The sequence below is a fragment of the Pseudophryne corroboree genome, chromosome 1, assembly GCF_028390025.1.
Source record: "Pseudophryne corroboree isolate aPseCor3 chromosome 1, aPseCor3.hap2, whole genome shotgun sequence".
Classification (NCBI taxonomy): Eukaryota; Metazoa; Chordata; class Amphibia; order Anura; family Myobatrachidae; genus Pseudophryne; species Pseudophryne corroboree.
The window spans coordinates 839341018-839367848 of NC_086444.1; the positions used below are offsets into that span (position 1 = coordinate 839341018).

At 47.3% G+C, this 26831-nt stretch overlaps 1 protein-coding gene across 1 annotated transcript in view; it reads left to right on the forward strand.

The window, feature by feature from the left end:
• SDAD1 (SDA1 domain containing 1) overlaps positions 1-26831 on the forward strand; it is a 221128-nt gene that overhangs the window by 69711 nt on the left and 124586 nt on the right. The window contains exons 8-10 of the mRNA XM_063919903.1: positions 16261-16332; positions 16461-16562; positions 23390-23459. Of these exons, the coding sequence (XP_063775973.1) occupies positions 16261-16332; positions 16461-16562; positions 23390-23459 (244 nt within the window). The remainder of the gene's footprint in view (positions 1-16260; positions 16333-16460; positions 16563-23389; positions 23460-26831) is intronic.

A 26831-nucleotide genomic window follows, 5' to 3' on the forward strand; every position in this document is an offset into this window, starting at 1 on the left:
CACTCCTCAGGTGTTAAACGAAACTTGTTTACCTGCATGGGTTCATCAGCAGTAATAGGTAGAGACTGTACAGAAGGCATAACTCGGTGCTTGCGAAAATCACCTCGGGAGCGTTCACAGGCTCGCTCGAGTAAACGTAAATCCAACTTGACACACAGGGAAGTTAGGGCTTCCAGTTGCTCTGGTAGATCTCTGATAGTCAACTCATCCTTTATGCGGTCGGACAGACCATGCCAGAAGGCGGCAACCAATGCATGATTGTTCCATTTCACTTCTGATGCCAGTGTCTGGAACTGGATAACATACTGACCCACAGTACGTGTTCCCTGGCGGATCTGAAAGAGGTCTGAAGAAGCAGAGGTCGTTTGCCCAGGTTCGTCAAAGATGCGTCTGAATGCGGCAACAAACTCTGTATAATTATTTAGCAATACATCTGCTCGCTCCCACAGCGGAGAGACCCAGTTCAGAGCAGAGCCCGACAAAAGGGAAACAATATATGCAACCTTTGCTCTGGGTGTTGGAAAGTTCTGTGGCAGTAATTCAAAGTGGACTTCACATTGATTCAGAAATCCACGACACATTTTAGGATTACCATCAAATTTACTTGGTGTAGGAAGATGAATGCGAGACATAGGAACAGAAGCAACTGGAGAGCTGGAAACTGAGGAACTAGGAGCTGGAGCAGAAACTGAAGATGACACTGGAGGAGCTGAAGTTGGAAAGGATTGTTGCAGAGTATCTAAACGAGAAGACATTTCTTGCAAGAATTGTATAATCTGCTGCTGCGCAGCCTCTTGACCATCCAGTCGTGACACTAAACTTTGGAGTGCCCCTGACCCCACACTCTGACCACCATCCGGGTCCATGGGCCTCGGACAAACTGTCAGGTCTCTGGTTTCGTTTGTCCCCGGCGGGGGCACTAGTGGGTCAGTGTTGGTGTGATGTACAAAGCGTGGAGGCAATAAAAAAGTCCTGCGCATATGCGCTGATGTTTATTAGCACAGAGGTCACAGAGCAGATGGTATAACAATGAATAATAACTGAAGACCGGCAATGTGGCAAACAATGGTTGATAACTGAATCCAAAAGTAACTGAAAGTCTCTTGCAACAAAATATGAAATAACTTGATTTACTGAATGCAGATGAATAAACAAAACTCCGGTAATATTTGAAAGAACAGTCTCTGTATAACACAATATGAAATGAACTGATAACTGAATGCAAATGGATTTGAAAGCAGAACTCCGGTATTATTTGGAAACACACAGTCTCTATATAGCACAAGTCCTTATGGCCACACTAGGCACAAGCAGGAGACGGTCCCAATGCAATTAGTTGGTAACACTGCTGAGATGCACTGGTTTATATACTACTGAAGTGCACAGGTAGGAAATGAAATGAACACCTGAGGAGAGTCTCTTACTGCTGATGAGCTTGTAGCTGGCTGTGGCTGAAGTCCGTAGTAAATAGGGGAGCTGTAGAATGATGAATGGAACAGTGAAGGTAACCACAGAGGATCGCTGGAAACAGGAACCAGGAGAACTAGACACACCATATGTGACTCGTTGTCCGAGGCGATGTGAGTGAGCCACGGACTGGAACTTATACCCCTTGCTCTGCGGTGATTGGTCACTGAACTCTGGCTGGAAGCACAGCGCTGGATTGGATGCCTGGATCAGCTGAGTGCAGGTGTCATGGCAGCGTCCATACAGGCCGGATGCTGTACACAGCTGAATACACACCAGACTCAGGGGTACTCAGTGACACTATGTAACTGAGGCCATGACCTCCGGAGGCCTGCACACCAGCGCGCTGGTAAGTGAGACACCGCTGAATGCCGATTCCTGACATACACTGCTTCAGGGGTAGCGTTAAGGCCTACTATTGACTGTGCATGGATCTCAAAAGCTATAGTAAAGTGGTCAGGCACGTTACTAGAGGACTTGGATACAATGGATAGAAGTGACATTGAACTGTTTTTACGTAATATACAGAATTCTGCGGGATTCATGGTGGAATACATGAAGGACCTGGGTGCGCTGAATGCAAGGATATCTTCCATGTCTGTCTCAGCTCGCAGGGGACTCTGGCTACGCCAATGGTCGGCAGACGCGGAATCCAGGAGAAGTGTGGAGAACCTACCCTTCACAAGTCAGGCTCTATTTGGGGAAGCGTTGGATGCGTGGATAAGTCACCTTTTCTTCCCTCAGCTATGCCTTCTACGAAGAAAACCTTTTCTTCATCTGCATCGCAGTCCTTTCCGACCTCTAAGACAAAAAAGTCCAAGCATCCTACCACCTTCTTTAGAGGTGGGCCATCAAAATTCAAAAAGAAGCCTACTTCTGGTTCCTCAAAAGTCTCAGCATGATGGTGGACCGCACAGCCTCGTGGACGGACTGGCGGGTGCGAGGTTCAGACGTTAAAGCCACGTCTGGGTGTTGTCCGGCCTGGATCCCTGAGTAAACGATATTGTGTCCCTGTGGGTACAGACTCGAATTTCAAGAATTCCCGCCTCACCGGTTCTTCAAATCAGGCTTGCTAGCTCTATGGACAGACAGGACTATATCCTACAGGAAGCCATCCAAAAATTTTAAAAGTCAGAGGTCATTGTTCCAGTTCCACCTCATATGCAACACATGGGTTACTATTCAAACCTTTTCTTGGTACCGAAACCGGATGGTTTGGTCAGACCAATTTTGAACTTGAAATCGTTAAACCCTTATCTGAGGGAATTCAAGTTCAAAATGGAGTCTCTGAGAGCGGTGATCTCAGGTCTGGAGGAGGGAGAGTTTCTGGTATTCTTGGATATCAAGGATGCGTACCTCCACATTCCGATTTGGCCGCCGCACCAGGCTTATCTCAGAGTTGCACTGTTAGACAGTCACTATCCGTTTCAGACACTACCATTCGTTCTCTCCACGGCACCGAGGGTATTCACCAAGGTGATGGCAGAGATGATGATTCTCCTCCACAGACGTGGAGTGAACATAATTCCATATCTGGACGATCTGCTGATAAAGGCATCGACCAGGGAGAGGTTGTTGCAGTCCATTGCTCTCACGACTCGTCTGCTCAGGGAACATGGTTGGATCCTGAACTTTCCAAAGTCACATTTGGAGCCGACAAGGAGATTGTCTGTCTTTCCTGGGGATTATCCTCGACACAGAAGTGCAGAGGGTGTTTCTACCGGACGAGAAAGCTTTGGTGATACAAACAATGGTCCGGAAGCCAGCCCGTGTTTCGGTTAATCCGTGCATTCGCCTTCTGGGGAAGATGGTTGCCTCCTACGAGGCTCTACAATACTGAAGATTTCATGCTCGATCTTTCCAACTGGATCTCCTAGACAAGTGGTCGAGTTCTCATCTGCATATGCACCTGAGGATACATCTGTCGCCAAAAGCAAGGATGTCACTCCTCTGGCGGCTGCAAACACCTCACCTTCTGGAGGGCCGCAGGTTCGGGATTAAGGACTGGATCCTTCTAACCACGGATGCAAGTCTCCGGGGATGGGGCGCAGTCACTCCAAGGGGAAACCTTCCAAGGAAGGTGGTCAAGTCTGGAATCCAGTCTTCCAATAAACATTCTGGAACTAAGAGCCGTGTAAAACGGTCTTCTCCAAGCGGCACATCATCTGCGAGATCGAGCCATTCAAGTATAGTCGGACAATGGAACGACAGTGGCCTACATAAACCGACAGGGCGGAATGAAGAGCAGAGCTGCAATGTCAGAGGTAATAAGAATCATCCTCTGGACAGAAAGACGCGCGCTGATGCTGTCAGCAATTTTCATTCCGGGAGTGGACAACTGGGAAGCGGACTTCCTCAGCAGACACGATCTCCATCCAGGAGAGTGGGGCCTCCATCCAGAGGTGTTCACGGAGGTGACAAATCTTTGGCGGGTTCCTCAAATAGACATGATGGCCTCCCGCCTCAACAAGAAGCTTCGGAAGTATTGTTCTAGGTCAAGAGACCCACAATGACGGTGGACGCCCTGGTGACTCCGTGGGTGTTCCAGTCGGTGTACGTGTTTCATCCACTTACTCATTCCAAGGATTCTAAAGCTCATAAGGAGAACAGGAGTTAAGGCAGTCCTCATTGCTCCGGACTGGCCAAGAAGGGCCTGGTATGAAGATCTTCTGGGTCTACTGCTGGAAGATCCGAGGCCTCTTCCTCTTCGGGAGGACCTGCTATGATACCAACAAACAGGGGCTGTTGGCTTATCAAGACTTACCGCAGCTACGTTTGACGGCATGGAGGTTGAACGCCAGATATTAGCTCGAAAGGGCATTCTGAACAAGGTTAATCCTACCCTGATACAGGCTAGGAAAGGAGTAACGTCTAAACATTACCATCGCATTTGGAAGAAGTATATATCTTGGTGTGAATCCAAGAGGTTTCCTACGGTGACGTTTCAACTGGGACAGTTTCTCCTCTTCCTGCAAGCAGGTGTGGATATGGGCCTGAGGTTGGGATCCGTAATGGTCCAGATTTCGGCCTTATCCATTTTCTTCCAGAAACAGCTGGCTTCCCTCTCTGAGGTTCAGATTTTTTTGAAAGGGGTTCTGCACATCCAGCCTCCCTTTATGCCGCCTACGGCACCCTGGGATCTTAACGTGGTGTTGAAGTTCCTCCAATCGGAGTAGTTCAAGCCTCTACCGGAGGTTGAGGTCAAGTTTCTCACGTGGAAGGCTGTCACTTTGTTGGCCTTAGCTTCTGCTAGACGTGTGTTGGAGCTGGGAGCTTTGTCTTGTAAAAGCCCCTACTTGATCTTCCATGAAGATAGAGCTGAGCTCTGGACACGTCAACTTTTCCTTGCAACGGTTGTGTCGGCTTTTCATATCAACCAACCTATTGTGGTGCCAGTTGCTACTAACTCCTCAATTCCATCAAAGTCCTTGGATGTTGTAAGGGCGTTTAAAATATATGTGAAGAGGACTGCTGGTCACAGAAAATCGGAGTCTCTGTTTTTCTTGTATGATACCAACAAACTTGTGTGTCCTGCTTCTAAGCTGACGATCTCTCGCTGGATTAGGTTTACTATCCAGCATGAGTATTCTACAGCAGGATTGCCATGTCCAAATTCTGTTAAGGCCCACTCTACTCGTAAGGTGGGTTCTTCCTGGGCAGCTGCCCGGGGTGTCTCGGCTTTACAGCTTTGCCGAGCGGCTACTTGGTCTGGGTCGAACACTTTTGCAAAATTCTACAGCAGATACTACAGCTGCCAGCAGGTACTACCAGGGACCCACAATCTGCCTGTGGGGTCTGAATCCACTGCTGAGCTGCACAAAGGGGCAAGGAAGACTGCTGCTGCAGACAGAGGAGAGGACGGAAGGGGACGGAGACTGCTGAATACAAGCGAAGGAACCGGTGACTATTGCTGCATAAAAGTGAAGGATTGGGGGACGCAAAGGATAGATAAGTATAAGCCCAACTTCATTATTGTATAGTGAGTGTTTTGCCTAGATTGTTTTGCTTCTCTATTTCTTCTTGGGTAACAGGGAGTTAGACCTTACAAAAATATGGGTGGGGCTGGGATTGAAGATTTTACTCAGTGCATGTCGTGCAAGATGTTCGCGCACCTGGAGCAACCTTTCCAGTGTGAGTACATCTGCACGAGGTGTGCGCGAACGGTTGCCCTGGAAGCCCAGGTAACTGATCTAGAGCAAAGCGTTACGCGACTGAGGGACATTCACAATCTCGAGCGAAGTTTAGATAGAACGGTATAGGAGTTGAGGGAGGGGTCACTGGTCGATGAGGATGACCAGGCAGTTAGCTGGGTCACAGTAAGAAGGAAGAAAAAGAGGGGGAGGCTCGACGTCTCTGAATTATCAAACCCGAATAAATTTGCACGACTGGATGAGGAATTGGAGGATGATAGTGAGGAAATGACGGTGACGGAGGAGACGGTTCCATCTAGCAACCAGAGGAGCGGTCGCTCTGGCGCAGTTGGGATAAAAGTTAGTAAGTTACCTAGTCAGATTGTGGTTGTAGGGGATTCCATTATTAGGAAGACAGATAGGGCAATATGCTACCGGGACCGTGATCGCCGTATGGTCTGTTGTCTTTCGGGTGCGGCACATCGCGGACCGGGTAAATAGTTGGGAGGGGCTGGGAAGGATCCAGCAGTCTTGGTGCACGTTGGCACCAATGACAAAGTTAGTGGAAGGTGGGATGTCCTTTAAGAAAGACTATAGGGAATTAGGCAAGAAACTTAAGGCAAGGACATCTAAGGTAATATTCTCCAAATTATTACCCGTGCCACACGCTAGCCCAGAGAGACAGAGGTAAATGTGTGGCTTAGGGATTGGTGCAGGAAAGAAGGGTTTGTGTTCCTAGAACACTGGGCGGACTTCAGTCAGGCGCCTACTTTTTTGTCGTGATGGATTGCACTTGAATGAGGAGGGGGCAGCGGTGCTTGGAAGGATGGTTAGAAGGTTGGAGGAGATTTTAAACTGGGTGCCTGGGGGGAGGGTTTAGCAAGAAATTACAGGTCATTCAGTAAGAATAGCAGGGGTGGCATTAGTTAACAAAACGGGGGAGTAGTAGGGGGGAGGAATAGAGCAGATGGCAAGGGTAGCAACATGGGAACTAAAAAGGGTTTTAGAATAACAGTAACCAATGACGATTACAAGTCATCTTTGCTGCATAAGAATTAGGATGTCCCTACCATAAGGGGAAATACATATCTCAATTGTATGTATGTAAATGCTAGAAGCCTTACAGGTAAAAAGGGGGAACTAGAAATCCTTGCAGCAAGCAAGGAATATGATGTTATAGGCATTACTGAAACGTGGTGGGACGAATCTCACGATTGGACAGTCAATCTAGAGGGTTACACGCTGTACAGGAGAGACAGACTAAATAAACGGGGTGGAGGGGTATGTCTTTACGTAAAGCCATTTCTAAAACCTGTTATACGTGATGATATTCAAGAAGGGACTGTAAATACTATTGAGACGTTATGGGTAGAAATTGCATGTGGGGGTAAAGGAATAAAGAAGTTGTTATTGGGATTATGCTACAGGCCGCCTGGTATTAATGTGTCTGACGAGAAATTGTTACTGAATCAAATTGAAAGAGCAGCAGGAATAGGAGACATAGTAGTGATGGGAGACTTTAACTATCCTGAGAAACTGGAAAATCAATTTATGTGATACTGCTAGGGGCAATATGTTTTTAAACACGCTAAATGATAATTACTTAGTTCAATTAATCGAGGAACCAACTAGGTACAATGCAATCTTAGACCTGGTATTAACTAACAATGGGGAATTGGTATCAAATATTGAAGTAGGAGAGCCCATAGGTAACAGCGACCACAATATGGTCACATTCAATATCCGTTTTCATAAACAGTCCTATACTGGCTCAACTAGGACTCTAAACTTTAGCAAAGCCAACTTTGACATGATGAAGGAAGCGTTAAGGGACATTGAATGGGAAATTCTGTTTCATGGAAAAAAATACTGCAGAGAAATGGGATGTATTAAAATCACTACTAATTAATAATACTTGTAAATTTATTTCCACCAGCAGCAAGAAAAGGAATGAAAATCCCAAACCAATGTGGTTTAACAAAAATATAAAGTAATTAATGGACAAAAAAAGTTGAGCATTTAAAAAATACAAATCTGAGGGGGCTGTGGAGTCATTTCAGCTGTAACAAAATATGCAAAAAAGGAATAAGAGCGGCTAAAGTAGAAACTGAAAAACTAGTAGGAAAGCAAAGCGAATCCCAATTTTTTTTTTCAAGTACATCAACAGCAAGAGGCTAAAGGAGGAGAGTATAGGCCCTTTAAAGGACAAGCGGGGAGTCTTAATCAAAAATGATAATGACATAGCAAACAAACTAAACAAGTTTTTTTCAACGGGTCTAACACAAAATCTCAACAAAGATAATGTCCCACTGCAAATACTTATTTACGTGAGGAGGTAGTCTGTGACCGATTAAAAAAGTAAAAAATTAATAAGTCACCTGGTCCCGATGGTTTTCACCCGAGGGTTCTTATGGAGCTGCACGCTGAACTAGCAAGACCTCTATTTTTGATCTTCCTGGATTCGGTTAAATCGGGTATGGTTCCCAAAGACTGGCGTATAGCGGAGGTAGTGCCGATATTCCAAAAGGGGAGCAAAGCTGAACCAGGTAATTATAGACCAGTTAGTCTTACATCTATAGTGGGGAGAGTATTGGAAGGTATTCTAAGGGACAGTATTCAAAAGTTCCTTGAAGCAAATAAGGTAATTAAAAGGAACCAACATGGATTTGTGAAGGACAGATCATGTCAGACCAACTTACTTGGCTTTTATGAAACAGTAAGTGCGAACCTTGATCAGTGTAAGGAGGTGGATGTAATCTTTTTAGACTTTGCCAAAGCTCTCGACACTGTACCACACATGCGTCTTATCTGTAAGCTACAATAAATAGGGCTAGGGAGCACAATATGCACTTGGGTCAGTAATTGGTTAGATAATAGGGAGCAGCGCGTTGTGGTCAATGGATCATTTTCAAATTGGACTAAATTACTAAGTGGTGTGCCAAAAGGGTCTGTACTCGGACCACTTTTGTTCAACATTTTCATCAATGACCTAACAGTAGGTCTAGAGAGCATGGTGTCAATTTTCGCAGACGATACCAAATTGTGTAAGGTTATAAATACGGAGGGGGATGCTGAATCTCTTCAGAACAACTTAACTAAACTGGAAGCATGGGCAGCAAAATGGAGAATGAGGTTCAACACATACAAGTGTAAGGTAATGCACTGTGGGGGCAAGACCAAAAATAACACCCACATACTAAATGGGGTAATATTAGGGGATTCTTACTGGAAAAAGACCTAGGGGTTTACATAGATAACAAATTAAGCAGCGGTACCCAAAGTAGGAGTGCAGCAAAGAAGGCTAATAAGATACTAGCATGCATAAAACAGGGAATTGATGAAAGGGACGAGAGTATTATACTCCCATTATATAAATCATTAGTGAGGCCACATCTTGAATACTGTGTGCAATTTTGGGCACCATATTACAAAAAGGATATCCTGGAGCTAGAAAAGGTTCAGAGGCGGGCGACCAAACTAATCAAGAGCATGTAGACGCTGGAATACTAGGAAAGGCTTGCAGGGCTAGGCATGTTTACATTGGAAAAGAGGAGACTAAGAGGGGACATGATCAACATCTACAAATATATAAAGGGTCAATACACAGAGCTTGGGAGGGACCTGTTTTCTATAAGATCAGCACAGAGGACACGTGGTCACTCGCTTAGGTTAGAGGAGAGGAGTTTCCGCACATTGAGGCGAAAAGGTTTTTTTACAGTAAGGACAATACGTGTTTGGAATTCCCTGCCTGAGAGAGTAATAATGGCGGACTCGGTCAACACCTTTAAGAATGGGTTAGATAAATTCCTATTGGATAAAAATATTCAGGGTTATGGTGCGTAGGCATGCATTATAGTTAATATACTAGTCCTAACATAAAAATAACTAGTCCTATAATAAGACTGCATAGGAGACCACAAATAGGTTGAACTCGATGGACAATTGTCTTTTTTTCAACCTTAGTTACTATGTTACAGGTTCGATACTTTGGCCTCTGAGTACTTTAAGTTTGGTCAATCAGTTCTGCAGGAACCTCCGCGCTCTCCATCCCGTTTTGGGAGCTTTGCTACATCCTCATGGTACTAATGTGGATCCCAGCATCCTCTAGGACACAGGTTCTCAAACTCGGTCCTCTGGACCCTACACGGTTCATGTTTTGCAGGTCACCTGTAGATTTTTAAAATGTTACAGTTGGTGTGATACACCGTGCAGCTGTTGGGTGACCTGGAAAATGTGAACCGTGTGGGGTCCTGAGGACCGAGTTTGAGAACCACTGCTCTAAGACGTAAGAGAAAATAGAATTTTAGTTACCTACCGGTAAATCCTTTTCTAATAGTCTGTAGAGGATGCTGGGTGCCCACCCAGCGCTTCGTTATCCTGCAGTGGTTACTGATTCAGTACGGCTTTGTTCTTAGTTAAGTACTGCGTTATTACCTGGTTCAGTAATGTTATTCAGCTGTTGCTGAGTTTTGAAGCTAGTTAGCTTGGTTTGCCTTGTATGTGTGACCTGGTGTTAATCTCGCCACTATCTGTGTTAAATCCTTCTCTCGAAGTTGTCTGTCTCCTCGGGCACAGTTTCTAGACTGAGTCTGGTAGGAGGGGCATAGAGGGAGGAGCCAGCCCACACACTCAATCTCTTAAAGTGCCAGTGGCTCCTAGTGTACCCGTCTATACCTTATGGTACTAATGTGGACCTTTTATTTGAAATTTCATCTGATCTGTGTTTCTTTACAAAATTCAAGTTTTTCATGTCTGTAGCAGGTTACATTGGCTTCCACAGGGAAAATATCTGGGTGTAGAGTGGATCTTGATCCACAGGCACCAACAGGTTAAAGCTTTAGCTGTCCCAGGATGCGTAGAGGCCTCCTCTATAACCCCGCCTCCAGGCACTGAGAGCTCAGTTTCGAGTTGGTGCCTGCAGTAGCAAGGTCACTTTATAGGAGGGCTGCACTGGGCAGCCCTGAAAAGCTTTTCTTAAGAAGATTTCTGTTTCTCTTGGCTGTCGGCGCTGTATGTCAGTGTGACATTCAGCACTGCAGCTCCATCACCTCCCAAGCCGCGTTGCATGCTCCTATGGACTGGTTCCCGGGTACTTGTGGCAGTGAAGTCAAGACTTAGGCACAGAGTCGCAGTCCGCTCTCCTGGTTCGAGTGGCTGCTATGGGTAGGAGGTAAGAGGGTCCCCAGGTGGGACCCGCCATTAAAACGCGTTCCGTCCACCACCTAGGGGGATGGGTTGCGGCGCTGGCGTGGGCACTGTCACTAGGCAGGGACCTATGTAAACCACCAGGGCATTGGAGCACAGGTGGGTGTACTAAAACTCCATTTAATAAGTCTCGGAGTACCTGGGGTGGAAGTCCAGCATAGGGGAGCCGGCGCTTGACCTGTAGCTCCGTCCCAGAGCGCCATCTCCTTGCAGATTTCCCACCCTGGAGATGCCTCACAGAGACACTGGGTGCCATCTTACAGCATAGCAGCAGCTGGTCTCTGGGATTGCAGGGCAAGGTCTCCCATGTAAAGCAACCTTTATACAGAGCTGTGACTTTACATTCACTTGAGTATCCTACATGTCTTGATACAGACAGCTTTAGTTGAGAAAAAGTGTACCTATTACAGAATATATTGTACGAATATTCTGATATATCCTCCGGTCACTGACCGCGCTGTGATATATAAATATATAATAGTCCAGTGCAGCTTTGTTGTGATGATAATTTCTGCATTGTCTGTATGCCTGTATGCCTGTATCTGCTGTGTGGTTTCACTCTGTGTTTCCCAGATATAACTCACTGTATTCTGTACCCTGGGCTAGGTGTGTTTGAGGCTTACAGTATTACACAGTATTTATCAAATACGTGAATTCTACTGTGTTACAGTCACATAATACCAGGTTCTAGCCGCAGGTATAATTTTTTGTCTGGCATAATTGTACTATAATAGCCCTGTTGTTGCATATATCTCATAATGTCTAACAGAAAGGGCTGTAAATCAGTGGAAGCTCCTGCATCATGTCGCATGCTCCAAGGATTTACCAGAGGGGGAAGTGTTGTATGATGGTCTGTGTGTTATTTGTCATGCACCTCCCAGTCAGTCTGCAGCTCCTGCACCTAAACAGGAGCCACCCTGGACTGCGTTCACCAACCTACTGGGTACTCTGGTGAAACGCCTAGCGCCCCCTATGGGTTCTCCGGTGCCACTACCACCACAAATTTTCCCCAATGGTTAATCCGCCTTGGGCGGAAAATCTGTCTAACCAGCTGCAGCAACTAACTCGGTCCTTGGTGAGATAAAAATCTACCACAGGTCTCTCTCGTGTCCCTGGGTCCTCTCGGACTGCTTCCTCATCACAATGTACAAACCTCTCTGGTGTTTCATCAGAAGAGGAGGGGGAGCATACGGTCCTGTCAGACACTGAATCCTGTGTTACTGATGAGGATTCTCCCTTGCAAATTGACGCCCCTGCCTTGGTGATTGCTATTAAGCATATCCTACAAATCTCTGATGAGGAGAATTCCACTACTGTGGCAAAGAAAACTGATAAGTTTAAACAGCAGAAGGTAGTTAAAACTATATTACCCCATTCTGATCATCTAGTGGAAATCAGGCGGGAACCCTGGTCTAATCCAGGGAAGAAATTCCCTTTGCCTAAACGGGTCTTGGCTCGCTGTCCTCTCCCTGCAGAGTTATGTAACAAATGGGAGACTCCCACTGCCGGTGGATTCTCACGTCACCCGCCTCGTAGTGTCATCTGCTCTGCCTGTCACCACTGTCACCTCACTGAAGGAACAGACAGATAGGTGTGTGGAGGGTTGCCTGAAATCTATATACTACCTTACAGGGGCTATTCATAGACCCACTATAGCTGCCTCTTAGGCTGCGAAAGGTATTGAGGTGTTGGGTTCAGGCGTTAGAGGAAGAGCTGCCTGAGGATTTTTCTGACAATGCCAGACAATACCTGTCTCACATTACCACCGCCACCTATTACATTTAGGAGGCATCCTCTGGGGCAGGTGTATTGGCAGCCAAGGTGTTGACCACGTCTGTCCTGGCTCGCCGCATACTGTGGTTGAGGTCGTGGAAAGTGACCCTAGACTCCTAGGTTCTGGAGGTACTCCCCTTTACTGGGGACATTTTGTTTGGGGAAGAACTAAATGAAATTGTCTGAATTAGCAACTGCTAAAACTGCTTTTCTCCCAACTACTAATCCGTCTGCCCAGAAGGCAAAAGGTACCACTTTTTGTTCCTTTCAGCCTCGAGGGAAAGCAAAAGGTCAAGTCATACTCGAGACAATCCGTACTCCTAAAACCACCAAGTCCAAGGTGAAACAATCCTGGGCAGCCCGTCAGCCTGCTTCAAAACATTACAAGCCAGCTGCATGACGGGGCGGGCCTCCCCCTGGGGGACCCCAGGGGTGGGAGGCAGTCTTCTACAGTTTGCCCAAGTCTGATTAAAGACCACTTCAGATGCATGGGTACTCTCACGGGTACGCTTTCTCCTTCAAGAGATGTCCCCCTCACCAGCACTGCACTACGGCTCTCCCTTCGGATCCGTTAAAGGCGCAAACTCTGCAAATGGTTGTGAGTTATCTCCTGCGTACAGGAGTGGTTGTACCGGTACCTCAGTCCCTGAGAGGCAGAGGTTACTACTCGACCCTGTTTCTGGTCCCGAAACCCAATGGGTACTTCAGGCCTATACTCAACCTCAAATCTCTAAACAAGTTTGTGAGTGTCCAAATTTCATATGGAAACGCTCTGCTCAATTGTACTGGCTGTGGAACATGGAGACTATATGGTATCCCTGGATATACAGGATGCATATTCCTATTGCCATGTTGCATCTGCAGTTTGCTAACGGCAACCTTCACTACCAATTCCAGGCTCTGCCATTTGGACTGGCTGTGGCTCCTCAGATCTTCACCATGGCCGTGATGACGGCTCATCTCCGTCGCCAGGGAATCAGGATCCTGCCATACTTGGACGACCTGCTGATTCTGGCAAATTCCCACAAAGTCCTCCTCCGTTATCTGCAACTGTCGGTGACCTTTCTGCAAGCCCATGGGTGGCTAATCAATTGGACGAAGTCCTCGCTGGTCCCAGCTCTGAGCATGGTGCACCCAGGGGCACTCTTGTACACGCACAGTCAAAGACTGTTTCTGTCTCCAGACAAAGTCCTGAGGCTTCAGGACAGGATAAGATGCTTCCTTCATCGCCCCAGAGTGTTGATACACTCTGCGATGTAAGTACTGGGCCTGATGGTGTTGGCCTTCGACATGTTAGAATGCGCTCAATTTCATTCCCGCCCACTACAACGGTTTATCGTTTCCAAGTGGGACAGCCTACCTCATCGGATCAGATCTCTTTGACTCTGGAGGTTTGTCTGTCGCTGACCTGGTGGCTCCAGGACCAGCAATTGAGCAGGGGCCATCCTTATGGATCCCTGACTGGGTCCTACTGTCAATGGACGCCAGTCTGAATGGATGAGGAGCGGTGTTGGAACAATGCTCTTTTTAGGGTCGTTGGACCAAGGAGGAATCACTCCTCCCGATGAATATTCTGGAGCTGGGGGGCAGTGTTTAATGTACTATCTCTTGCCCTGCCTCTGGTACGAAGCAGGCCTGTTCAGGTACGGTCAGACAATGCCACCACGGTGGCATACATACACCATCAAAGCAGCACTCGAAGCCACATGGCAATGATTGAAGTGTCAATAATCCTTTGTTGGGCGGAACACCATCTGCCAGCCATATCGGCAGTGTTCATTCTGGGCATCCTAAAGTGGGAAGCTGACTTCCTTAGTCGCCAGGACATGCATGCCGGAGAGTCTTTCAACTCCTAGTGGACAGGTGAGGCCTACCGGACGTAGATCTCATGGCGTCTCGACACAATTACAAGGTTCCGATCTTTGGATTTCAGACCAGGGATCCTCAGGCAGCGTTCGTGGACGCACTGGCAGTTCCATGGAATTTTTTACTGCCCTACGTGTCCATCTGGTGTCGCTCCTTCCCAGGGTCCTACTAAAGTTCAAACAAGAAGGAGAAATGCTACTTCTAGTCGCTCCAGCGTGTCCCAGATGGCATTGGTTCTCAGACCTGCATGGTCTGTCGACAGGGCGTACTCTTCTACCTCCTCAGCGACCAGATCTCCACGTTACAGGGCCCTTGTCTCTCCCCCGATTTGACCAGACTGGCTTTGACGGCGTGGCTCTTGAAGCATCACTCCTGAGGGCCAAAGGATTTTCCGAGTCGGTAATTCATACTATGTTGAAGGCCCACAAACCGGCCTCTGCCCGGATTTATTACAGGGTTTGGATTTCTTACGTCACATGGTGTGCTGATAAGAATTACGATGCCTATTGATTCAGAACTTCCAGAATTCTAGCTTTTCTGCAAAGAGGCTTGGACTTGGGTCTTCGTCTGGCCTCCCTCAAGGTTCATATATCTGCCTTGTAGGCATGGTTTCAGAGAAAAATTGCGTCTATTCCTGAGGTTCATACTTTAACTCAGGGTGTCCTACGGATTAAGCCTCCCTATGTTCCCCCTGTGGCTCCATGGGACCTGTCTGTTGTACTGCGTGCCCTGCAAGAGTCTCCAAATGAACCTCTTGAATCGGTGGTCCTTAAATGGCTCACATCCAAGGTCCTGTTCTTGTTGGCTATTGCCTCTGCAAGACGGTTTTTGGACTTAGGCGCTTTGTCCTGTCGTCTACAAACTTGACCAGGCTATTTGCCCAAGGTGGTGTCATCTTTTCACCTTAACCAAGAGATTGTGGTCCCGGCCTTTTATTTCTTCGGACTTGTCTTCCAAAGAACGTTCTGTGGATGTGGTAAGGGTTCTCCATATCGATGTGGCGAGGACTGCCTCTATCAGGAGGTTAGATACCCTTTTTGTCCTGTTTGGTTTCCACAAACTTGGCTGGCCTGCGAATAAGCAAACCTTGGCGAGATGGATTAGAATGGTGATTGCACAAGCTTATGCGCAGGCTGGACTTCCAGCTCCTGCTGCTATTAAAGCCCAGTTTATTCAATCTGTTGGACCTTCTTGGGCTGCCCGCTGTGGCGTATCCGCAGAACAATGTGCAAGGCGGCTACGTGGTCCTCAGTGAACGTGTTTCTTAGGTTTTATGCCTTTGATACCTTCACCTCCCAGGATGCTTTCTTTGGATGCCGGATTCTCACATCCGCTAAAGCACGTCCTCTCCCTTGAGGAACTGCTTTAGGACATCCACCCGATGTTTTCTCTGTGGAAACCAATGTAACCTGCTGCACAAAAGGAGAGTTATGGTAGACTTACCGTGGTTAACTCTCTTTCTGCGAGGTACATTGGGTTCCACAGGGTGCCCACCCTGACGCTATTGTTAAAATCGTAAACTTCTCATTGTGCATGAAAATTATGTTGCTAGACATAGCAGCAAAGTAAGGTCAATTACAGGCATTGGGAGTGTAAAATCACAATCGTTTAAGAGATCTACAATGACAGTGACTTCAAATGTAAAAGCAACAGTATATTTGTTGCAGCAAGTTTCTGGAGCTAATGTAACTATTTAGAGGAGTGCTGTTATAAATCAACATTTAATTATTGCATTTGAGAATCATTATTACTAGTATTCTCTCCTCTTAAATATAGTTGTTTTGCATGTGCTTTAGTAAGCTTTTTGATTTTGCCTTAGATCCTTGTTGCTGCATTGCAGTTCTTCTTAGGAAAGGATGATGAGAAGAATGACAGTGACTCAGATTCAGAGGTCAGTGATGTTATGCTACAGTCATACTATATTACACTTCAGTATTTCATATGCTTTACTTTATAAGCAAGAGCTATGAGTTCACTGTTCATTAATGTGTATTTTACTAATGTGTGTTGAATTTAAAGGATGATGGTCCCTCAGCTAGAGATTTAATGGTGAGATACTCCACTAGTAAAAAGAATACGAAGAGCAAGAAGAAGCTGGAGAAGGCCATGAAAGTTTTGAAGGTACATCTGCAAACTTCATGGCTTTACTAATCTACCACAACAAAATGGGGTGTGGATTAAAAGATCAACAGTGTGTAGATTGACAGTCAACAGGTCGACAGCAGGTGGTCAACAGTCAAAAGGTTGATGGTCAAAATGTCAGTAGTTAAATGGTCAACCATTTCAAAAGGTCGACATGCAAATAATAGACACCTTTTTGTGTGTTATTTTAACCCTAACCCTCCGACTAGTGCTTAACGCTAACAATTCCCTCCCACGGCCTAACCCTAACCATCTTCTACAGCAGCCTAACCCTAACCCCCCCCCCCCACAAGCGCCTAACCCTAACATCAATCCTAAAAATCATGAAAAACCATGCGTCGACCTTTTGACCCTGTCATCCTATTGACTGTCAGTCTGTTTACTGTATAACTTTCATCAGTATACCAACAAAAAGGATTATAGGAATTGTTGAAGGGGTCAATAGCTCATTCAGCTACTAACAGAATACCTTTTTGGTAATTGATGCATGTAGGAGAACTAACAAACCTATCTTCCAAAAGAATAAACATAAAGAATTGTTGTGTCTTCTATAGCTGTAATAAAAAACAATCTTAAATATTTAAAGGGACGGTACACACTAGGTGATTTTAGCCTAAAAAATAAACGAAAACGACCTAAATTATGTTGTTTATTTTTAGTGTTATATCGTCCAGTGTGTATAGGGGTAATATTGTTGAACGATGCACGCTTCTGCGTGCCATTCATTGCTCACCAATATTGAGCTGACATGCAGCTCAACCCATCAATGTTGGGCTGAGCTGCGTGTTCGCGTATGCCAGCGGTGACGTCACTGAACGTTATCGTAGAATGATGTTGTTCAGTGGGTACGCACTATACACTTGTACGCTATATCGTACAACGATGTAGTCGTTCCCCGCCGGCAATTCCCTGTCGCGTAGTGTGTACCCGCCTTTAGTTAATGCTTTAATGACGTATTGCAGGTATCACCATGAGGCAAAATACAACATAACTCTTCTGCAGGCTATGCATCTTAATAATTACATTTAATTTAGTCCCAAAGTCTAAAGGGGGTAAAAAAGGGGGGGACACACGCACGTTAAACAACCTGTGGCATACAAATGTATTAATATGTTTTCTCTGACGTCCTAGTGGATGCTGGGTACTCCGTAAGGACCATGGGGAATAGACGGGCTCCGCAGGAGACTGGGCACTCTAAGAAAGATTTAGGACTACCTGGTGTGCACTGGCTCCTCCCCCTATGACCCTCCTCCAAGCCTCAGTTAGATTTCTGTGCCCGGCCGAGCTGGATGCACACTAGGGGCTCTCCTGAGCTCCTAGAAAGAAAGTATAGTTTAGGTTTTTTATTTTCAGTGAGACCTGCTGGCAACAGGCTCACTGCATCGAGGGACTAAGGGGAGAAGAAGCGAACCTACCTAAGTGGTGGTAGCTTGGGCTTCTTAGGCTACTGGACACCATTAGCTCCAGAGGGATCGAACACAGGACCCGACCTCGTCGTCCGTTCCCGGAGCCGCGCCGCCGTCCCCCTTACAGAGCCAGAAGCAAGAAGGTGGTCCAGAAAATCGGCGGCTGAAGACTTCTGTCTTCTCCAAGGTAGCGCACAGCACTGCAGCTGTGCGCCATTGCTCCTCATGCACACCACACACTGCGGTCACTGATGGGTGCAGGGCGCTGGGGGGGGGGCGCCCTGAGCAGCAATACTAACACCTTGGCTGGCAAACTGGCACCATATATAGCCCCAGGGGCTATATAGGTGCTTTTTAACCCCTGCCAGAACTTTTACATTAGCGGGAGAAAGCCCGCCGAAAAAGGGGCGGGGCCATCTCCCTCAGCACACTGGCGCCATTTTTCCCTCACAGCCCCGCTGGAAGGAAGCTCCCTGGCTCTCCCCTGCAGTCCTGCACTACAGAAAAGGGTAAAAAAGAGAGGGGCGCAGTATAACTATATTTATGCAGCTATAAAGGGAAAACACACTTCTATAGGTGATATCCCTGTGATATACAGCGCTCTGGTGTGTGCTGGCATACTCTCCCTCTGTCTCCCCAAAGGGCTTTGTGGGGTCCTGTCCTCTGTAAGAGCATTCCCTGTGTGTCTGCTGTGTGTCGGTACTGCTGTGTCGACATGTATGAGGAGGAAAATGATGTGGAGGCGGAGCAAATGCCTGTGAATGTGATGTCACCCCCTGCGGGGTCGACACCTGTGTGGCTGGACTTACGGAAGGAATTGCGTGAAAGTGTCAACTCCTTACACAAAAGGTTTGACGACATAGGACAGCCGGCTACACAGCTTGTGCCTGTTCCAGCGTCTCAAATGTCATCAGGGGCTTTAAAACGCCCGCTAACTCAGGTGACAGATACAGACGTCGACACGGATACCGACTCCAGTGTCGACGATGATGAGACTAGTCTACCCTCCAATAGGTCCACCCGTTACATGATTGAGGCAATGAAGAATGTTTTACACATTTCTGATAATACCCCTGGTACCACAAAAAAGGGTATTATGTTTGGTGAGAAAAAACTACCAGTAGTTTTTCCTGCATCTGAGGAATTAAATGAGGTGTGTGAGGAAGCCTGGACTTCCCCTGATAAGAAATTGATAATTTCAAAACGATTATTGGCAGCGTACCCTTTCCCGTTAGAGGATAGGTCACGTTGGGAAACACCCCCTAGGGTAGATAAGGCGCTGACGCGCTTATCAAAGAAGGTGGCACTACCGTCTCCGGATACGGCCACCCTGAAGGAACCTGCTGATAGAAAGCAGGAGGCTACCCTAAAAGCTATTTACACACACACGGGCATTATATTACGACCAGCGATTGCATCAGCTTGGATGTGCAGTGCTGCTGCTGCGTGGTCAGATTCCCTGTCAGATAATATCGATACCATGGATAGGGACAATATTTTGCTGACAATTGAGCATATAAAAGATGCAGTCTTATACATGCATGATGCACAGAGGGATATTTGCCAGCTGGCATCAAGAATAAGCGCTATGTCCATTGCCGCCAGAAGGGGGTTATGGACTCTGCAATGGGCGGGCGATGCCGACTCAAAGCGGCACATGGAGGTTTTGCCCTATAAGGGGGTGGAACTGTTTGGGGATGGTCTTTCGGACCTCGTGTCCACAGCTACTGCTGGGAAATCGACCTTTTTGCCACAGGCTACCCCACAGCAAAAGAAAGCACCGTATTATCAGGTACAGTCCTTTCGGCCCCAGAAAAGCAAGAGGGCTAGAGGCTCATCCTTTCTGCCGAGGGGCAGAGGTAGGGGGAAAAAGCTGCAGCACACAGCTAGTTCCCAAGAGCAGAAGTCCTCCCCTGCGTCCGGTAAGTCCACCGCATGACGCTGGGGCTGCTCAGGCGGACCCGGGTACGGTGGGGCCCGTCTCAAAAATTTCAGAGCACAGTGGGCTCTCTCACAGGTGGATCCCTGGGTCCTTCAAGTAGTACTTCAGGGGTACAGACTGGAATTCGAGACGTCTCCCCCCCCGCCGTTTCCTAAAATCTGCCTTACCGGCAACTCCCTCTGCCAGGGAAGCAGTGTTGGTGGCTATTCAAAAACTGTATTCACAGCAAGTGATTGTCAAGGTACCCCTCCTTCAGCAAGGAAAAGGGTACTATTCCACAATGTTTGTGGTACCGAAACCGGACGGTTCGGTGAGACCCATCTTAAATTTAAAATCCTTGAACACTTATATCAAAAGGTTCAAGTTCAAGATGGAATCACTCAGGGCGGTTATTGCGAGCCTGGAGGAGGGGGACTACATGGTCTCCCTGGACATCAAGGATGCGTACCTACATGTCCCCATTTACCCTCCTCACCAGGAGTACCTCAGATTTGTGGTACAGGACTGTCACTATCAGTTCCAGACGCTGCCGTTTGGGTTATCCACGGCACCGAGGGTCTTTACCAAGGTAATGGCCGAAATGATGATACTCCTTCGCAAGAAAGGAGTTTCAATTATCCCGTACTTGGACGATCTCCAGATAAAGGCGAGGTCCAAGGAACAGTTGATAGTAGGGGTAGCACTTGCTCGGGAAGTGCTACAACAGCACGGCTGGATTCTCAATATTCCAAAGTCACAGCTGGTCCCGACGACACGTCTTCTGTTCCTGGGAATGATTCTGGACACAGACCAGAAAAGAGTGTTTCTTCCAGTGGAAAAAGCCGAGGAGTTGTCATCTCTAGTCAGAGACATCCTAAAACCGGGACAGGTGTCGGTACATCAATGCACACGAGTCCTGGGAAAGATGGTAGCTTCGTACGAGGCAATTCCATTCGGAAGGTTCCACGCAAGGACTTTCCAGTGGGACCTGTTGGACAAATGGTCCGGGTCCCATCTCCAGATAAAACAGCGGATAACCCTATCGGCAAGAACCAGGGTGTCGCTGCTGTGGTGGCTGCAGAAGGCTCATCTACTAGAGGGCCGCAGATTCGGAATACAGGACTGGGTCCTGGTGACCACGGACGCCAGCCTTCGGGGCTGGGGGGGGGCAGTCACACAGGGAAGAAATTTCTAAGGACTGTGGTCAAATCAGGAGATTTCACTTCACATAAATATTCTGGAGCTAAGGGCCATTTACAATGCCCTAAGTCAAGCAAGACCCCTGCTTCAGAACCGGCCGGTGCTGATCCAGTCAGACAACATCACGGCGGTCGCCCATGTAAACAGACAGGGCGGCACAAGAAGCAGGAGAGCAATGGCAGAAGCCACAAGGATTCTCCGATGGGCAGAGAATCATGTGTTAGCACTGACAGCAGTATTCATTCCGGGAGTGGACAACTGGGAAGCAGACTTCCTCAGCAGGCACGACCTCCACCCGGGAGAATGGGGACTTCATCCAGAAGTTTTCCGACTGCTGGTCAACCGTTGGGGAAAAACCACAGGTTGACATGATGGCGTCCCGCCTAAACAAAAAGCTAAAAAGGTATTGCGCCAGGTCAAGGGACCCTCAGGCGATCGCTGTGGACGCTCTAGTGACACCGTGGGTGTACCAGTCGGTTTATGTGTTTCCTCCTCTGCCTCTCATACCAAAGGTACTGAGAATAATAAGAAGGCGAGGAGTGAGAACTATTCTCGTGGCTCCGGATTGGCCAAGAAGGACTTGGTACCCGGAACTTCAAGAGATGCTTGCAGAGGACCCTTGGCCTCTGCCGCTCAGACAAGACCTGCTGCAGCAGGGACCCTGTCTGTTCCAAGACTTACCGCGGCTGCGTTTGACGGCATGGCGGTTGAACGCCGGATCCTAAAGGAAAAAGGTATTCCGGAGGAAGTCATCCCTACCCTGATCAAAGCCAGGAAGGATGTCACCGCAAAGCATTATCACCGCATTTGACGGAAATATGTTGCTTGGTGTGAGGCCAAGAAGGCCCCAACGGAGGAATTTCAACTGGGTCGTTTCTTACACTTCCTGCAAGCAGGTGTGACTTTGGGCCTCAAATTGGGGTCCATTAAGGTCCAGATCTCGGCCCTGTCGATTTTCTTCCAGAAAGAACTGGCTTCACTGCCTGAAGTTCAGACTTTTGTCAAGGGAGTCCTGCATATTCAGCCTCCTTTTGTGCCCCCAGTGGCACCTTGGGATCTCAATGTGGTCTTGGAATTTCTAAAATCACATTGGTTTGAGCCACTTCAGACTGTGGATTTAAAATATCTCACGTGGAAAGTGGTTATGTTGGCTCTGGCTTCAGCCAGACGGGTGTCAGAATTGGCGGCTTTGTCTTGTAAAAGCCCCTATCTGATTTTCCATATGGATAGGGCAGAGTTGAGGACTCGTCCTCAGTTTCTCCCGAAGGTGGTATCAGCTTTTCACTTGAACCAGCCTATTGTGGTGCTTGCGGCTACTAGGGACTTGGAGGATTCCAAGTTTCTGGACGTAGTCAGGGCCCTGAAAATTTATGTTTCCAGGACGGCTGGAGTCAGGAAAACTGACTCGCTGTTTGTTCTATATGCACCCAACAAGCTGGGTGCACCTGCTTCTAAGCAGTTTATCGCGCGCTGGATTTGTAGCACTATTCAGCTGGCGCATTCTGCGGTGGGACTACCGCAGCCTAAAAATGTAAAAGCCCATTCCACAAGGAAGGTGGGCTCATCTTGGGCGGCTGCCCGAGGGGTCTCGGCTTTACAACTTTGCCGAGCTGCTACTTGGTCAGGGGCAAATACGTTTGCAAAATTTTATAAATTTGATACCCTGGCTGAGGAGGACCTGGAGTTCTCTCATTCGGTGCTACAGAGTCATCCGCACTCTCCCGCCAGTTTGGGAGCTTTGGTATAATCCCCATGGTCCTTACGGAGTACCCAGCATCCACTAGGACGTCAGAGAAAATAAGATTTTACTCACCGGTAAATCTATTTCTCGTAGTCCGTAGTGGATGCTGGGCGCCCATCCCAAGTGCGGATTGTCTGCAATACTTGTACATAGTTATTGTTGCAAAAATCGGGTTGTTATTGCGAGCCATCTGTTCAGAGGCTCCATTGTTATCATACTGTTAACCGGGGTTCCTATCACGAGTTATATGGTGTGATCGGTGTGGCTGGTATGAGTCTTACCCGGGATTCAAAATCCTTCCTTATTGTGTCAGCTCTTCCGGGCACAGTGTCCTAACTGAGGCTTGGAGGAGGGTCATAGGGGGAGGAGCCAGTGCACACCAGGTAGTCCTAAATCTTTCTTAGAGTGCCCAGTCTCCTGCGGAGCCCGTCTATTCCCCATGGTCCTTACGGAGTACCCAGCATCCACTACGGACTACGAGAAATAGATTTACCGGTGAGTAAAATCTTATTTTTATTTCTCTCTCTGAATCGCTAAGAAACATAAAAAGAAGAAAAGACCAGAGGTCTACAACTTTTCAGCTATACATTTGGTGCATGATCCTCAAGGTAAATATGTACTCTGCTACAAACATACTTTTATAAACAAAGTGTTTAATTAGTTTAGTTAGCCCCTGGCTTACAGCCTTACAACGTTCTGTTGTAGGACACCGAGTAATTTGCATTATTAATTTTGCACTGTGTTTACTACCTCATGTGATTTTTGTTTTTAAAGGCAGGTTTATGTTATTATCCTAATTTAAATTGGTCAGGTAATATCTCAAAACCTGGGCTGTAAAAATGTATGTGATAAAAGGTTAGCTCTATACTTTATACGGTTAGGAAAGGTGTGCTTCTCATACACCATATAAAACCTCAACATCAGAGTTTGTACTAGCACTTAGACTCAAAGTTGCAAAGCCGTGTCAGTCAGCTCAATGCTGTAAACGCTTTATGATGTAAATTCATTAGACGTCAAAAGGAACCTTCACTTAAAGGTACACTACCGATTTTTACCCACTAGGGAACACTGGGTGTAGCCTGGAGAGGAGAGAGTCTGGGCACCAGATAGTTACCAATTTTTTCTCCGCAGCCTCAGACACCCTCTCCACTATACTCCACCCCCATCTACTGTTCAGCCAGTTTTAGTTTTATAAGGGGGCTGTATTAGGTGCTCCCCCTGTTTATTTTTATTTCATTTTGTTAGCTTTTAAGCGGACAGCGTCAGTCGTCCTATAGGATGCCCTCACTGCCAATTAACACCAAGCACCAGTGGAAGCCACTGTGGAATGCCTGGATGCCAGATTCCGCATGGAGTCTTTTCATACCATTATCTTGGTAATGGAACTAGGGGAATTTATGGCATCATTGGACATCCAGGAAGCATATTTACACATCCCTATCGGAGCCAGCTGTCAGCACTTCCTAAGATTTGTGATTCAGTCTGATCATTACCAATTTCGGGCATTACCGTTTGGCCCTTCCATGGCACCTTGGATGTTCACTAAGGTCATAGCAGCCTAGTTCCCTATCTGAACTACCTTCTGGTCGGGGGCGTAGTTATGTGACCGGCGATCACAATACCGGTACCTACATCCCGACGGTCAGCATGCCGACCAACAGGGACTATTCCCACTTGTGCTAACTGTGTATCTTCTACAGTCCCACGGTTAGAAGATCAATTGGCGCAAGTCTTCGCTAACACCTTCTCAGGAGATGTTGCAGTTAGGAGCTCTGCTAGATTCCACATCTTGTCAGCAGATGTTCCGATGCTGGTGGGCGGTTCATGAGAGCCAGCTACTTATCATTGTCATGGAACTCGGGGCGGTGTACAGGGCTGTACCCATCCTCCTGCTAATCCCATCCTCCTCCAGGGATGTCCAGATAAAGTACACTCGAAAAACGTGATAGCTGTTGCCTACATAAACTACCAGGACTGTCTGTGAAGGAAGCCTGCCACATCCTTCGCTGGGCAGAGCGGTACCTTCCATCTCTGTTGGATGTGTTTATTCCCAGAGTTTAGAATTGGGAGGGGGAATTCTTAAGCAGCAAGGATGTACATTGAGGCGGGTGGGCTCTGCATCCAGACATCTTTAAGTTATTGGTCAGCATGTGGGGCGTGTCAGACAAAGATATGATGATGTCTCTGCACAACCGTCAACTACCAAGGTACTGTTCCCACACCAGGGTTCCTGGAGCTCTCCTAGTGGACGCTCTGGTGCTGTGGATGTTTCCACTCATCTATGTCTTCCCTCATGTTTTAATGATCCAGCGGGTGCCTTGCAAATTCAAGCTAGAGGGCGACACGTTGATCCTGGTGGCCCCCAGACGACACTTCTCTGTCTGCCTCAACAACCGGATCTTCTTTCTCATGGTATGTGCTTTCATCTGAATCTGAGCCATCTCTCTTTGATGTGGTGGCTCTTGAGACATCCGTCTTGAGAGCAAAAGGTTTTCTTCTTCAGGGTGCAGGTGTTGGGAGAGAACCGGGCACCAAACAATGAAAGCTTTTGAAGTCCCTGGATGCCTCGGTCCATCCTCCCCTATACCCCGCCCCAGCCAAAGGCAAGACCGTTTTGTGAACAAGCACAAGGCAGCAGCAGGATAGAGGAGAAGGCAGAATGGTACACACACAAAACACTTTCACCGCAGATAATGGAACCAGTGACCAAGAGGAAGAAAACCCATAGAAACCAGGTGCATCAGGATGCCATGCTCAGTGTCCGATAGCCATCTTCGGCTAGGATTTATCACCGTGTTTGGCGAACGTACTTTGCGTGGTGTTCCGCCATAGGATTAGACTCCAGGCCATTGAGACTCTCTCAAATCATTTCCTTTCTACAGGCAGGTCTGAATTTTGGCCTCTCGACCTTGAAGGTACAGGTCTCAATCCTATGTGTCCAGCCGCCATTTGTCCCTCCAATTGCTGCGATGCTTCACATTAACCAAGAAATAGTGGTTCCGTCTTTTAATGCTCCGAACACTTTGTCGGAAGAGGCCTCTCTTGACGTGGTGAGGGCCCTCTAAACTTACGTGGACAGGACCAGGGATGTTCGCAAGTCTAATTATTTTTGTCCTGTATGACGTTCACAAGCGGAGCTGGCCGTCTTCAAAACAAATTTTGGCCAGATTGCTCCGCTTGACTAACTACCACCCCTATTCTGCGGCAAATCTTCCTTTCCCTGACATTGTGGCTGCTCATTGCACCCGGTCAGTGGGGGCTTCTTGGGCAGTTCAGTGTGGTGCTTGTGCAGAGCAGCATTGTAAAGCGGCAACATGGTCTTCTGCCCACACTTTTTTTATTTTTTTATTCGTTTTTATACATTTGACACCTTGGCATCTTCAGACGCAGCCTACTGGCGTACAGTTCTCAGTGCAGCTCAGAGGCGTCCCTGCCCTTAGTGGCCCAGCTTTTGAACATCCCAGTGTTCCCTGTGACCCTAGAAGACAAAAGAAGATAAGAGGATTTAGTAAGGTTCTTACTCGGTTGAATCCTTTTTCTTCGAGTCAATAAAGGGCATGGAGCACCCACCCCCTGACGCAGCAGGCTTCCGGGGGTTACTGCCTAGGGTACCGGTTCTCTGAACGCTTCTCCTGTGAGTGCGTTACTGAGTGTGTGCCGTTATTCCTTCTCCTTGCTCCTGCTGTGGAATTGCTAACTAACTTGGCTGGCAAGTGGCTGGGGGTGGGGTATAGATAGTGGAGAAGGGAGTCTTGGACTGCTGGGAAAAAATTGTAACTATTTGGTGCCCAGACTCTCTCCTCTCCAGACTATACCCAGTGTTCCCAGTGCCCACTATGAATTCTAAGAAAAGGATTTAACCACGTAAAAATATAAATCCTCTTTTTTCCCATCTTAGGTCACTGGGAGCTACTTGGTGGCGCTGTGTATATTAAACGACTAATAGATGTGAATTAAAGATTTTTTTTTTTTTTTTTTTA